This window comes from Limulus polyphemus, unplaced genomic scaffold (genome assembly GCF_000517525.1).
Source record: "Limulus polyphemus unplaced genomic scaffold, Limulus_polyphemus-2.1.2 Scaffold2521, whole genome shotgun sequence".
Classification (NCBI taxonomy): domain Eukaryota; kingdom Metazoa; phylum Arthropoda; class Merostomata; order Xiphosura; family Limulidae; genus Limulus; species Limulus polyphemus.
The window spans coordinates 50,023-64,773 of NW_013668131.1; the positions used below are offsets into that span (position 1 = coordinate 50,023).

The 14,751-nt window shown below is 29.5% G+C and overlaps 1 protein-coding gene across 3 annotated transcripts in view; it reads right to left on the bottom strand.

Moving 5' to 3' along the window:
• Positions 1-1,200: 1,200 nt before the first annotated feature.
• Positions 1,201-14,751, bottom strand: part of LOC106467186 (WD repeat-containing protein 26-like) — an 85,662-nt gene continuing 72,111 nt past the window's right edge. The window contains exons 14-16 of one of the 3 annotated variants that reach the window (XR_002612373.1): positions 7,517-7,630; positions 2,239-2,291; positions 1,201-2,093 (exon numbers count right to left, since the gene is read on the bottom strand). Coding sequence is in view for 1 of the 3 variants with exons in the window: in XM_022395314.1 (XP_022251022.1) it covers positions 11,435-11,457 (23 nt within the window). In the remaining 2 variants the exon portion in view is untranslated. Of the gene's footprint in view, positions 2,094-2,238; positions 2,292-7,516; positions 7,631-11,427; positions 11,458-14,751 lie in introns of those variants that run through there. The other 2 variants (XR_002612374.1, XM_022395314.1) reach the window with 2 other exon arrangements.

The following is a 14,751-nucleotide window of genomic DNA, read 5'->3' on the forward strand; positions in this document are numbered from 1 at the left end:
ATTTTTCGCAAAACGTCATAACGCAATACATAAAAGAAAGATCACAATATGTAGTTTTGAGAATAAAAGACGTAGATTTCACACAAAAAATGACGACGAATGGGGATGCGTATTCGTTTGACATCAATATTCTTTCCTTTTCTTCGGTTTGTTTGTCTTTTTATATAATATAATAATAAAAAAATGTTCATTGTGGTAAACAAAATAATAATTTCATCTAAGTAAGAGTTTTTCTTTTTTCAGATTTGTAAAAAATCCTTACCTGGTTGAAAAAATGAATAATATTTTCGAAATCTACGTAGCTGAATTACGGAAAATCTGTTATTAAAACCAAAACAACTTTTATTACCTTTAAATTCGCAGGCCTGTGTAATTGATGAGGGTCAGTGGACAGAATATTATCCTCTTTCATCAGTAGCTGATAGAAGACCCATGGAATTTTCTATATCAGGATTGGGAGATGAATACATAGAACTGGAACAAACGTATCTACATGTGAAGGCAAAGATTGTTAAAGGTGATGGAACGAATATTTGGAAGGATATACACTCGCCTGTGCAAAATGTCAGTTCTTTTTAGAAACTGACCAGTCCAGAAACATCATCACTGATGTCAAATAAGCAATGAACACTGTAGCGATTTATTATATTCTCACACAAGATTTGTGTACACTAAAGAAACTTGGAAGGTGTGTTTGCCAGCAATCAGCTACCTAATTATGCAGGAAAACAACTATACATCATTAACTTGGATCCAAGTCATAAACCTAAAAGTCACTGGGTTTGTGTCAACTTTAGTTGAAATAGGAAAGAAGAATATTTGATCCCTATGGCTTGTATCCACAATCTCACAGCATAAGAACATTCATCAAAAAGAACTGTGAAACATGGACAATATTGTATACATTATGGTTATTACAGGTGTAGATGCGTATCCAAACAAAAATTATTGTCCAAATTTGGATTTAATATAGATATAGTTGTTCATAAATTTGTTACCGAGCAATTTAATGCAACAACACGTTTACTAGATATACCTTTTTATGTAGAACAAATATCAGAATCCTTATTGTACGAAGAATAATAAATGTTTTTCAAATTGAAGATATTGTCAGAGTGATTTTTTGTTATGTGGAAGATGGTAATCTTCTTATGTCGTAATAATCTTGTTTGTAGATCATATAATGAAACAAAACAAATCTCAGGAAAATATTTTTGTCATACTGATACAGAATAATTACTTAATCTTATAAATTTTGACAGAGAAAATCAGATAATTCTTGAATAAACTCATCACTTTCAACAAAATCAATGGGATGTAATTTCTTACAACCATATACATTTAGTTTACAACTTCTATCATGAAACACATCTAATATAATGTTCTTATCCACTTCAGTCAAACCAGTCTTCAGATATAGCCAGGTAACTTCATCATGATCCAACATCATGCCTGTATGAGCAGCTTATCTGAGATAATCGACTTCACAAGCCTAACAATTTTTCTTTCTAAGCCTTTCTTTGACAGGGGATACATGTTCAGTATGTACTTCGAATAACAATCTTTAAAAGTTATCATTGATGCTATTAGATGTTGTTTCTGATTCCATTTGTTTTATTTGATTTAGATACAAATAAATAAAATGGACCTGTTCAAATAACTGATACCATTCAGACTTTTTTAAACTTATAATCCATGATATATAAGTGCAAATATTATATTGGGTTGTTAACATAATGGACACATTTTGACTCTTCACATATAATATTAATAGTACATTTACGATTATCTAGATCAAAGTTCTCACTATATTTCAAATGTATGGCCCTAATCACTGATGGTATCAGTTGTATAAATTATTGCAATTTAATATGCGTAAATGTTACACCTTCTTCGGTATGGTATAATGTGCCATTTCAATAGTCTCTATATTGACGAATATCTTCAATTCATAATTAAATAGAACAACATGGGTGTACCTGTCATTTCTCAGTGAATATGCATGATAATATTCATATGGTTCGTCTCCTGAAGAGATATACTGATGACTCACTTTGTTGCACCATAAGTGAGTGGGGAAGTTTACTAGAAACCTGTTACAGAAAAACAATAATGAATTTGCAATGTCTTAGTTGTTATTAATATATAGTTATTGGTTATCAATAAGACTGAAATATGTATAAAACAACATACATAACAGTGAAGAGAACAGAAGATTTTAGCAAGGATTAATCTTACCTTTGTATTTTCCATAATGTAATAGATAATCGAAGTTCACTCTCTCTCTTGAACTGTTTGGAGGCAAAATGAAACAAGGTAGAGTTTATAGCTCAATTAATAGCCTAAAGTCAGGTTTTATAAAACACATGAGATTTTTGTTTTAAGGTCATATTTATACAACCATTCTTTTTTACAATCACACCTATAATTATCATCCATTATTGTGCAGTATGCCTACACAAGAAATTGATGATGTCATGTACTTGGCATCTTTTTTTTAACCTGTACTTACATACAATTGAGGTCGTTTCAAATATCTTAAATGACATATGTTTAGGCATCACATCTTATGATATCATGAGGTTTTCAAGGATTTTATAGCATTATTTATTTCATTTTTTAGGTCATGCCTACACCACTGTTCTTTTTAAGAAAATTACTATACATTATTGCCATTACACACTATAAATGCTTCCTACTACCTTGTCGAAATTGGATCATGCTCTGAGGTGGTGAAGGTTTAAGCACCATATCGTGGGATGTACCAAGATTTTCAAGAATGTTTTATAGCATGCTTCATTGACTCAAGGCAAACTTTATAAAACATCGTTTAGCAACACGCCCCCTGGTGTTATAGATGTAGATATTTGTTTACTTCCGGCTCGCGAGTGTCATCTAATATTACTAACATTTGAACTACATATATAGTTAGGATGAACATGATAAACGTTTAAATTATCAAAAATAGGTTGGTCAATATGAACATTTAAACTATCACCAGTAAGAATAGTCAAGATAAACGTTTAAGTTGTCACAGATAGGACAGTCAAGGCAACTATTTCAGCTATCATCAGTTATGACAATCTAAATAAATGTTTAAACTATCTTAAGTTAGGAAAGGTAAGATAAACGTTTGAACTATCAATAGTTAAGATGAACAAGATAAACATTTAAATTATAACTAGTTAGGACGATAAAGTATTACTAGTTAGAATGGTCAAGGTAAGTGAATAAATTATCATTAGTTAAAACAGTCAAAGTAGTTGTTTAAGCTATCACTAGTTAGGGAAATCAAGATAAACGTTGCAACTATCACTAAATAGGAGAGTCAATATAAAATTTACAACTATCACTATTTAGGGTCTACCAGTTAAATATTTAAACTATCACTAGATAGGAGAATCAATATAAAATTTCCAACTATCACTATTTAGGGTCTACCAGTTAAATATTTAAACTATCACTAATTAGGATAGTCAAGATAAAAGCTTAAATTATCAATAGTTAAGATGAACACGATAAACGTTTAAATTATAACTAGTTAGGACGATAAAGGTAAATGCATAAACCATAACTATGTACGACAGTGAAGATAAACTTTTAAACTATCACTAACTACGACAATAAAGATAAAAGTCAAAAGTATTAATAGTTACGACAGTGAATGTAATAGTTTAAGCTACCACTAGTTAGGGCAGTCAAGATAAATGTTTAAGTTATTACTAGATAGGAAATTAAATTCGAAACGTTCAAACTATCAATAGATAGGAAAATTAAGATAACCATTTCAACTACAACCAGTTATGATAGTCAAGATAGAAGTTTAAAGTATTACTAGTTAGAATGGTCAAGGTAAGTGAATAAATTATCATTAGTTAAAACAGTCAAAGTAGTTGTTTAAGCTATCACTAGTTAGGGCAATCAAGATAAACGTTGCAACTATCACTAAATAGGAGAGTCAATATAAAATTTCCAACTATCACTATTTAGGGTCTACCAGTTAAATATTTAAACTATCACTAGATAGGAGAGTCAATATAAAATTTACAACTATCACTATTTAGGGTCTACTAGTTAAATATTTAAACTATCACTAATTAGAATAGTCAAGATAAAAGCTTAAATTATCACTAGTTATAAGATTTCAGATAAACTTTTAAAATATCACTAGTTAGGACAGTGAAGGTAAACGTTTAAACTATAAATAGATAGGATAGTCAAGAGAAAACTTTACACTATCACTATTTTGGAGAATTAAAATAAACGTTTAAACAATCATTATTTAAGTCAAGATAAAGTTTTAAACTATCAATAGTTAGGAAATTCAAAATGTTTAAACTATCACTACATATGACAGTCAAGATAGACGTTGATAATATAACTAGTTAGAATAGTCAAGATAAACCCTTAAACTATCACTAGTTTGGATAGTCAAAATAAACGTTTAAACTATCACTAGTTTGGATAGTCAAAATAAATGTTTAAACTATCACTAGTTTGGATAGTCAAAATAAACGTTTAAACTATCACTAGTTTGGACAGTCAAAATAAATGTTTAAACTATCACTAGTTTGGATAGTCAAAATAAACATTTAAACTATCACTAGTGAGGATAATCAAGATAAACATTTAAATTATCACTGATTAGGATAGTCAAGATAATTGTTTAAACTATCACTAGTTTGGACAGTCAAAATAAATGTTTAAACTATCACTAGTTTGGATAGTCAAAATAAACGTTTAAACTATCACTAGTGAGGATAATCAAGATAAACATTTAAATTATCACTAGTGAGGATAATCAAGATAAACATTTAAATCATCACTGATTAGAATAGTCAAGATAATTGTTTAAATTATAACTAGATAGGATAAACGCTAAACTATCACTAGGTAGGGTAGTCGAGTTAAACGTTTGCACTATCACTAGTTAGAATACTAAAGATAAACGTTCAAACTATCATTAATCACGGTATAGTAGTTAGAAGTTTAATGTATCAATATTTAATACAGACAAGATAAACGTTAAAACTATCACTAGTTAGGGTAGGCCAGATAAACTTTCAAATTATCACTAGTAAAGACAATCAAAATAAACGTTTAAACTATCAATAATTAGGACAGTCAAGATAAACGTTTAAATTATTACAAGTTAGGATATTCCAGTTAAAAGTTTACACTATCAGTAGTAAACACAATCCAAATAAACCTTAATCAATAATTAAGATAGTCAAGATAAATGTTTAAACTATCTCTATTTAGGATACTCCAGATAAACATTTAAACTATCAGTATTTACAAAAGGCAAGGTAAACGTTTAAACTATTGCTACACAAGACTATCAAGATAAACGATTAAATTACTATTAATTAGGATAGTCAAGATAAGCATTTAAACTATAACTGGTTGAGATAATCAAGACAAGTATATCAATTATCACTAGTGAGGAAAATTAAAACGTTTAAACTATCATTAGTTAAGACAGTCAAGATTAATATTTAAACTATAACTAGTTAAGATAATCAAGATAAATGGTTAAAATATCACTAGTTGAAATAATAAAGATAAACGTTTAAACTATCATTTGTTAGAACAGTTAAGATTAAAGATTAAACCAGTACTAGTTAGGGCAATCAAACTAAACTTTTATAGTAACAGTAGTTAAAATAAACAAGGTAAACATTAAAAATTGAAGTATAACTAGATAAGATTGTTAAGATAAACATTTAAATTGTCAGTAAGTATGACAGCCAAGATAAACGTTTTTACTATCACTACTTACAACAATGAAAACAAACGTTTAAACACTATAACTAATTAGGACACTCAAGATAATTGTTTAAACTATCACTAGTTAGGATAATCAAGATAAGCGTTTAATCTATCCTTAGATAGACCGATAAAAATAAACGTTTAAACTGTCACTAGTAAGGTGAGTCAAGATATACGTTTAAACCATCGCTAATTAGGATAATCAAGATGAACTATCACTAGTTGAGAGAGTCAAAATAAATATTTGAACTATAGCTAATTAGGACAGTCAAGATAATTATAAATTATAACTAGTTAGGATACTCAAGATGAAAGTTTAAACTATCACCAGTTAAGACAGTTAAAATAAAGGTTTAAAATATAACTAGTTGAGGCAGTCAAGACATATGTTTAAACCATCAAGATTAATGTTTAAACTATCATTAGCTAGGAAAATGAATATAAACGTTTAAATTAACAGTAGTTAGGACAGACAAGAAAATCGTTTAAATTAGCACTAGTTAGGGCAGACAAGAAAACCGTTTAAACCATTACTAGTTAGGAGAGTCAAGAAAAACGTTTAATCTATCACTAGTTAGGACAGTGAAGATAAACGTTTAAATTATCACTAAATAAGGGCAGTCAAGATAAACGTTTAAAATGTCACTAGTTAGGACAATTAGAAAATGTTTAAACTATAACTAGTTATGATAGTCAAAATAAAAAGTGAAGATAAATGTTTAAAGTATTACTAGTTAACATGATCGAGGTAAACGTTTAAATTATCACTAGTAAGGATAGTCAAGATAAATGTTTAAACTATAATGAATTAATAATAAATTAGGATAATCAAGATGAAGGCTTAAACTAACATTAATAAGACAGTTAAAATAATGGCCTAAAGTATCACTAGTTGAGACAGTTAAGATAAATTTTTATTAAACTATCACTAGTTAGGAGAGTCAAGATAAATGATTAAACTAGTACTAGTTGGGACAATCAAGATAAACGTTTAAATTATCACTAGTTAGGATAGACACAATTATGGTTTAAACTATAAGTAGTTATGAAAATTAAAATATATGCTTAAATGATCACTAGTTAATACAGTGAAGACCCGTTTACACTATCACTAATAAGGATAGTCATACAAATAACAGTCGTTCAATACACGTATTAAAGATTCTTCTGAAACATGATGGACGTTCTATTCCCATCAGACGTTCTGCAGAGAAATGGTAGACTAACATTTCAGTGGGGTGGTTGCTGAATACAATATAAAGAATATAATTCTATGATTTTTAGAAATACCATAGTTTTTTTTTTTTAATTTTCTATATAAGAGATTTTGTAGTATGACGATAAAACGTAATCATTAAGAATTACTGTCAAAAGGGTCCGGCCTAAATGTTAGCATTCCAGGATGCGGAGAAAAGGTCCAAGATTCGCGACACGATACCGATGAACACGCTCTGCATTCAGAGATGTGAGCATGTTATAAAAATTACATTTAATTCCTTTATTCGGTTCATTGAATCAAACAAAGTCTTTGTGTCAGCAATTTTCGCTTACTAGCTGTCCTCACTCTGGTCAGCATTTCAAAAATTAGATACGGCTATACCTGAAAAGAGGGGGAATAGAATGCGTTCAAGTTCAAAATGGCAATACAATACCAATAACAATGAAATACAACTTGCACAATAGTTTACACTAACAATGCAACGTCACAGAAAACCAGATATCTCTGAATTTAAACAATACTTACAAAAGTGATGACCAAAAAGAGAGGTACAATGTTGTTGTTTCCACTAAAATCATCACAAAAGTTTTCAACAGACGAGTGTAATAGCCAGTTGTAATATACAGGAAGTGCTCAGAACTAAATGATATTAAGATATAAATACAACAGTTCAAATTTCACACCAGAAGACTCAGAGAACACAATATAATATTGCAAAACATGGGTTTTCATGTGTGCTCTTATTTTATTATAAAGAAATTACATGATACACTTTTAAGGAAGTCGTGGGTGTTTCTCTATGTCCTTTTTATTTTAGAAACAAGAAATCACACAATACTCTATATAGTAAAACTCAGGTATTTCTTCTATGCTTCTCTTATCACACGATATCATCTATAGCAAGAGATCATACTGATTTTTACCAAGTGTATGAGAAACTGAATGAGATAATATTTCGATTATTAAAAATATGGAATAGCATAAAGTACGTTACATTAAAACGATTTTAAAGCCTCACCATATTGTTACAGTCCATGTCACCACGTCCGGTCATAATCTGGCGACTGTGCATATTCATAAAAATACAGGTTTCTATACCCGTAGTGGGCACAGCCCAGAAAGCCCATTGTATCGCTTTGTACTTAACAACAAACAAACAAAAATCTTTGTAATAACCTCACAAAATGCTGTCAAGTCAAAGCACGTCACTTCTTCTTAGTGACATTCCACAGTCCAACTAATGTATGAGGTCGTTGGTTTTCTAGCACCTGTTTTAACAGTCCAATCACACAGAAATACAAATGCGTTATGTCCAGCAAATTGAAGAAACTGGTATATCTTCGTATGAGTACCCATTTCATTTTCTAGTTACTTGAGGTATGTAAAGATTCGACATATTTGTTGTCGAAGCAGCTTGTGTACACGTGACTTGTGTCGCTTTTTTCTGACAGAGATCCTTCATTATGTTGCTTACACATGTTTTACACATTTTGTTTTGTAAATAAGAAAAAGCAAATATAATTAATAATTTATACCTCTACAATAATTAGTTAGATAACATGTAATAAAGTTCTGTATTTTAGAAAACACGAGTATTCTCACAACTTGGAAGATATTAAACGTCTGTTTTAAAGTTTATACAAGCAGTGTTTCTAAACAACCAACCATTTATAGCCCAAATATGAATTAAATTGCCATGAATATATAGTGTATCAGTAATGTGCATACATTATCAAAAAATTCTGTTAATCTTACATACTTTCTCAAACACTGAATGTTAAAACTACTGAAGCAAAAATTATTTCAAAAAAGATATAAATTGTATTTAATCCCAGAGTTGTTTTGAATCACCAAGTTTAAGAAATTACACTTTTTCTTAACACACTTAAAATAGGTTTGTGTTTTGTTAATTAAGAGCAAAGCTACACAATAGGTTATCAGAGCTCTATTCTCCACAAGGAATTAAACCTCAGATTTTAGTGTTAAAACTCCATCAACTTACCACTGACCCACCGAGAGACATTAAAATAGGATTTGACAGCAAACATGGATGCCAAAATAAACTACTGAGAACAGTACAAAGTGAAGTTGTAATATTTTTTACATATAAATACTATAAACCACAATGAGAAAATTTTTTACAACTTCCCACTAAGAAAAGAAAAAGTCAATAAATATTAAACTAATTGCATGAATTTCCTCACTACTTTAAGATAAATCATAGGTAGTGTAAGCTACAAGTATTACTACTTGAAGATAAGCTTGTAGTGATGCAATGTAGGTAATCATAAATAAATGAAGATGAATTTGTGGTAGTATTTCTTTTAGTAAATTCTCAACCTGAAAAATGTGGAAAATAGCCCGATAAGAGGCACCCACAGATTCAGGCATAGCCATCCTTAATTTAGAACTGCTGATCAGAGAAAGCATAACAAGTTAGCAGCACCTAGCACTTACATAGCTACTCTTAACTAAATAGTTTCCCCTTCCCCCAAACCAGAAAGTGTGGGTTGTCCTCAGCAGCATATCACTTCTCAAGCCTTGGACCTACTAATTCATTACACAACATGCTAACACTAACCCATACTTAGCAGGACATGTAAGAAATACCTGCACTTGAAAGCAATCTAATAGTAGCATGAACTAACGTTTTATTAGTTGAAAATAAGCCTAAGATAGCATGGATTATAAATATCTGTACTTGAAACCAATCTGTTCATAATACAAGTTATAAGCTGTCATTCTCAGATAAGCTGTTGGTCACATGGTTATTATTACTGCTTAAAAATTAACTATAGATTATAAATAGCAATACTCAAAGTTGAGAAAGTTATCATGCAACTTATAATTTGAATCCTATCTCTCTTTATTTTCCAATCATAGGATTTTAGTAAGAAAAGTATATAATAGTGGAGGATGTGTTCGAAATTATTACAAGTTTCAAGGTGAGATAATATCATATCTAATTACCAACCAACAATTCATGCTTCACCAGTTTAAGGGTTATACAGCAATGCAAATTAGAAGTTTTGCAACTTAAAAGTAAGTTGTATGTAACCTGTGTTAGAAGCATTACTTTTTGAAGATAAAATCCTGACATAACATTCAGTAAACTGAATATTTATCTGCTTCCATCACTTATAACTTGCCTTTGTAGGACAACAAATGCATCATAGATAGATGTATAAAGAAGTATATAGAGATGGTAACACATATAAAAAATAAATTATAAAACAAGCACAAATAAGTGCATCTTTGAAAATGATGATGAAGATAGGCATATCTTTTAGAATATTGATTATTATGACACCTATAATCCACTTTATGAGTATATATCAGATATCTATCAGGTACTTTTATATGAATACCTAATTATATCTGATGTACTTTTGAATGGATACCTAGTTATCCTTGATGTAGTTCTGCATGGATACTAGTTACCTTTAATGTACTTCTGCATAGATACCTAGTTATCCTTTGTGTTCTTCTGCACAGACAGCCAACTATCCTCATTGTACATCTATGTAGATACCTAGTTATCCTTGATGCACTTATGTATACAAGTATCTGATTATTATTGATGTACTTTTGCATACTCATCCTTGACATACTTCTACATGGCCACTTATTTATCCTTGATGTACTTCTGCATGGATACTTCATTATTCTTGATGTACTTCTACATGGGTATCTAATTAACCTTGATTCACTTCTGCATAGCCACCTAACTATCCTTGATGCATTTCTGCATGGATACCTAGTTGTCTTTGTGTACATGGACACTTCCCTATCCTTGAGGTACTTCTATGTGGACACTTAACTATCTTCTGCATGAATACCTAGCTATCCTTGATATACCTTTTCATGAACATCTAGCTATGCTTGATGTACTTCACTTCTGCATGGATACCTAGCTGTCTATAATGCACTTTTGCATGATATTCTACATATTTGTGACATGGATAATAATTTATTAATGATGTACTTTTATATGGGTACCTACATATCCTTGATGGTTGTGTTAAATGGATACATATACCACTGCCAGGATGGCTATATATATATATATATCAATATTTTGTTATTGTGCACACACACACGCATATATATATATATATATATGAGGTACATTAATTGAAACATTTGTAAAGTGAATCACAACACCATGTCTTGTAGTAGTATATCTAATTGATATGTTTGTATGTTATACAATACAATACAATGTCAAAACAAAAGAATAAAAGTCTACATTTACAAAGTGTTACAATTAAAAACTACTTTCTCAAGATACAAAGAAACACACCCAGTGACAAAAAAAAACAACTAATGACCTCCACCACACTGTGAGTCTAGCAACTAATTACTATATACTCTTAGATTGTATCAAACTTTTACAAGGATATTTTATCAGTAAATGCATAAGAAAAATGTCTCACCATCTAGCTAGCCAACCACAGACTGTATCCCTGTGTATAAAGGAAAGTACACCATGTTGTATTTCAATTAAATGTCTGGACTTTTAAAGTGTAATTTATGAACATGTTTTGTGATGACCACACTCCACAATACATTCTCTGTCCATATATTAAAAACAAAATTGTTCAATTCACATATACACACACACACATACATTTGTTAGATACTTCTTTCCATGACAAAAATCTCTGCTAACTCTGTGATTTTGGTAAATAAAAAAAGATTCAAACTTGCACACTAATGAAAATAATTGTATATTAACATTTGTAACTTCCAAGAAAGAAAATATTATTGCTGTTTTATTACCTACTTTTTTTTAATAAAATAAAATATATGTCTGATGTCCTTCAATCAAACTATATAATAAAATACAATATTGGAAAATGGGCTCATATATAAATATTCGAGAAAGTATAAAATATGTTAATTCTAATTTTGCAAATAAGTAGATTGATTTCCTTAAAATATTTCTAAAATCAACATGCAAGAATTGCATGATTCTTTGTCATGTAGAAATATTAAATATTTGTGTTACAGAAATTGAGAACAAACTCAAGTTATGACACTCTTATCTCTACTTCATTTTTCAACAATCAACTTCATCAAAGTCATGTTATTCCACTTTTATGAATTAGAAAATTTAATACTAATTAAAACACTCAATAAATTAAATACAAAACTGAGGTATATGTTAGTCAAATTCAAAATTCAACAACATAACTTGTACACGTACCAGTTACATTACTTTAGTAGTATAAAAAAAATGTAATTTTTATGTTGTTGTTGTTTTTATAATTCATTCACAAGTGTGAAACATTTGATCCATAGTACACAAAATAAATAATATACATCACAGAAGCAAAATTAGTCTAAAATGATAAACTAAATGCCTGATGATTTCCCAAGATATACTGAAGTGTACAATGAATAACTTTGGAAAATTTAGGTAACCAAAAAGCTAACTTCAGAGATAATAGAAATTATATTTGCTGTTCATGACAGTGGAAAGAATGTCAAACATGCTCAAGGTTTTTTTTTTCGTCTAACATTAGTATTCCCATGTGAAGCTAACAGAAAGACTGAAAAATTACAAACATATCTAATCAAACAATGTTTGGAGTGTGAAACAAGAACGTGTTTATGTTAATAAAAAACAAAAAAAGAAATAGAGAATAATACACCTATAAAAGTTTTATTTTAAAATTGTTTAAGCTACTGGTCAGACACAGTATGAAAATAAATCATATAAGCACCGATAAATAAAACCTCACAAACAGCCAAAGGGAGTTTCTGACGAAATTAGAAACAACTTCTTTAGCTTAATATAAGTGACAAAACTACTGACAAAATTTACTACACAATCACTTTCAAATAAGTGCTTCTGTCATGATCTACATGAAACAATGCTTTAGGTCTACATATGGTCAGGAGAGTAACAAGTGCTTTTAGAAACTTGTTCTAGACCTATGTGTTAGGACTGTTTTGTTTAACATATTGTCTCCCAAACTGATCATTACCATACCCATATGATACATCAGAGTCAAGAAAGAAGGGTTATATGCTATTGTTTTAACTGCACACTATTCTTTGTGATAACATGTGCTTAGTCCTTTTTTAATTTATAAATATACTTGCAATCTAGGATCATATTTAAAAGTGATGTATATGGAGAAAAATGACAAAGGTTTGTAAAATTTCTCAAATGCATAAAAATTAGCCATTGTTTTGTGCAGAATAAATAAGTTGAAAAGATGTTAAGTAATTCAAAAAAAAAGAGAAAAAGTTAGAAAAAGAACCTTTTTAACCACTGATAACAAAAAACCCTGTTATCACTTGCATATAGCTACCACTCATGTTTGGGTGACAGAGTAAACTAATAATATTAATTTCACAATATTAATGTATGAATAAACAAATCCTCTATAGATCACACTATTCAACACAGCTATATCAGTCACTGTAGAAACACAATTCAACTAAAAATTCTAAAATTCAGATGTGGTATCTATCACACATTCTAGATCAATGGGTTTTATTAGTAAGACAAATGGGAAACTAAGAATATGAGAAAAATATAAACTTTAACATCATCATTTAGCAACTGTACTTATTTAAACATGAGCCATATTGTATTCTTATTTCCATTAATTAACATGTGTTAAGACTGATTAGCACTTGTGTCTAAAATGATGGTGAGAAATACTGTACTTAGTTTATGCAGTTAGTACTAGTGTTTATACTGAAGGTGAGAAGTAATATATTCAGTATATTTTATTAACAATGGTGTTTATACTGAAGGTAAGAAGTAATATATTCAGTATATTCTATTAATAATGGTGTTTATACTGAAGGTGAGAAGCAATATATTCAGTATATTCTATTAATAATGGTGTTTATACTGAAGGTGAGAAGTAATATACTCAGTATATTCTATTAACAATGGTGTTTATATTGAAGGTGAGAAGTAATATATTCAGTACATTCTATTAACAATGGTGTTTATACTGAAGGTGAGAAGTAATATATTCAGTTCACTTGATTAGTGTTGAACTGAAGAAATAACATGCTTTCAGTTTAGTGAATGAAACAAAACTCCACAAACATAATAAAATAATCCAATCACTGAATACTTTTTATGGTAATTTAATAAAAGAAAATCAAATTAATCATTAAAAATTAAATAATCATTGCTTATAATAATAGGTATGCAAAAAACGATTTATAAGCATAAGGAAAAGTTTTATTGATGGTGGAACATACATGTTTCAACAGAACATTGGTCTGTTTTCCTCAGGTATGATCAGTAATATGCAATACATGGTTTATATATTGCTAAAAAGACACAGGAATGTGATGAAAATGGTGTTAGCAGGTAACAGGATATAGGTAAAGGTATGCTGACACTATTTCTGTCACATTTAATCCCTATGTCTTTTACCTTCATAACTATATATATAAACCTTGTATTGCTTAGTACTGATCATATCTAAAGAAGACAGTCCAACATTCTGTCGAAACAGTAGTATGTGCCACCATCAATAAAACTTTTCCTTATGCTTATAAATCATTGTTTGTTTACCTTGTTTGTTGTATTATTATTATTATATAAGCATAATGTGCTTCCTTACTCAAGCATTGCTTATAAAAAAACCTTAATTCTCTACAAACTGTAATGAAACAGTTGTTGTTTTTTTTGGTAATAATTTGGACTATTTGCTACAGAAGAGGTAAAAATATTGAATTAACTGTAAAATAATATGATAAACTTCTAGACATGATCTGAC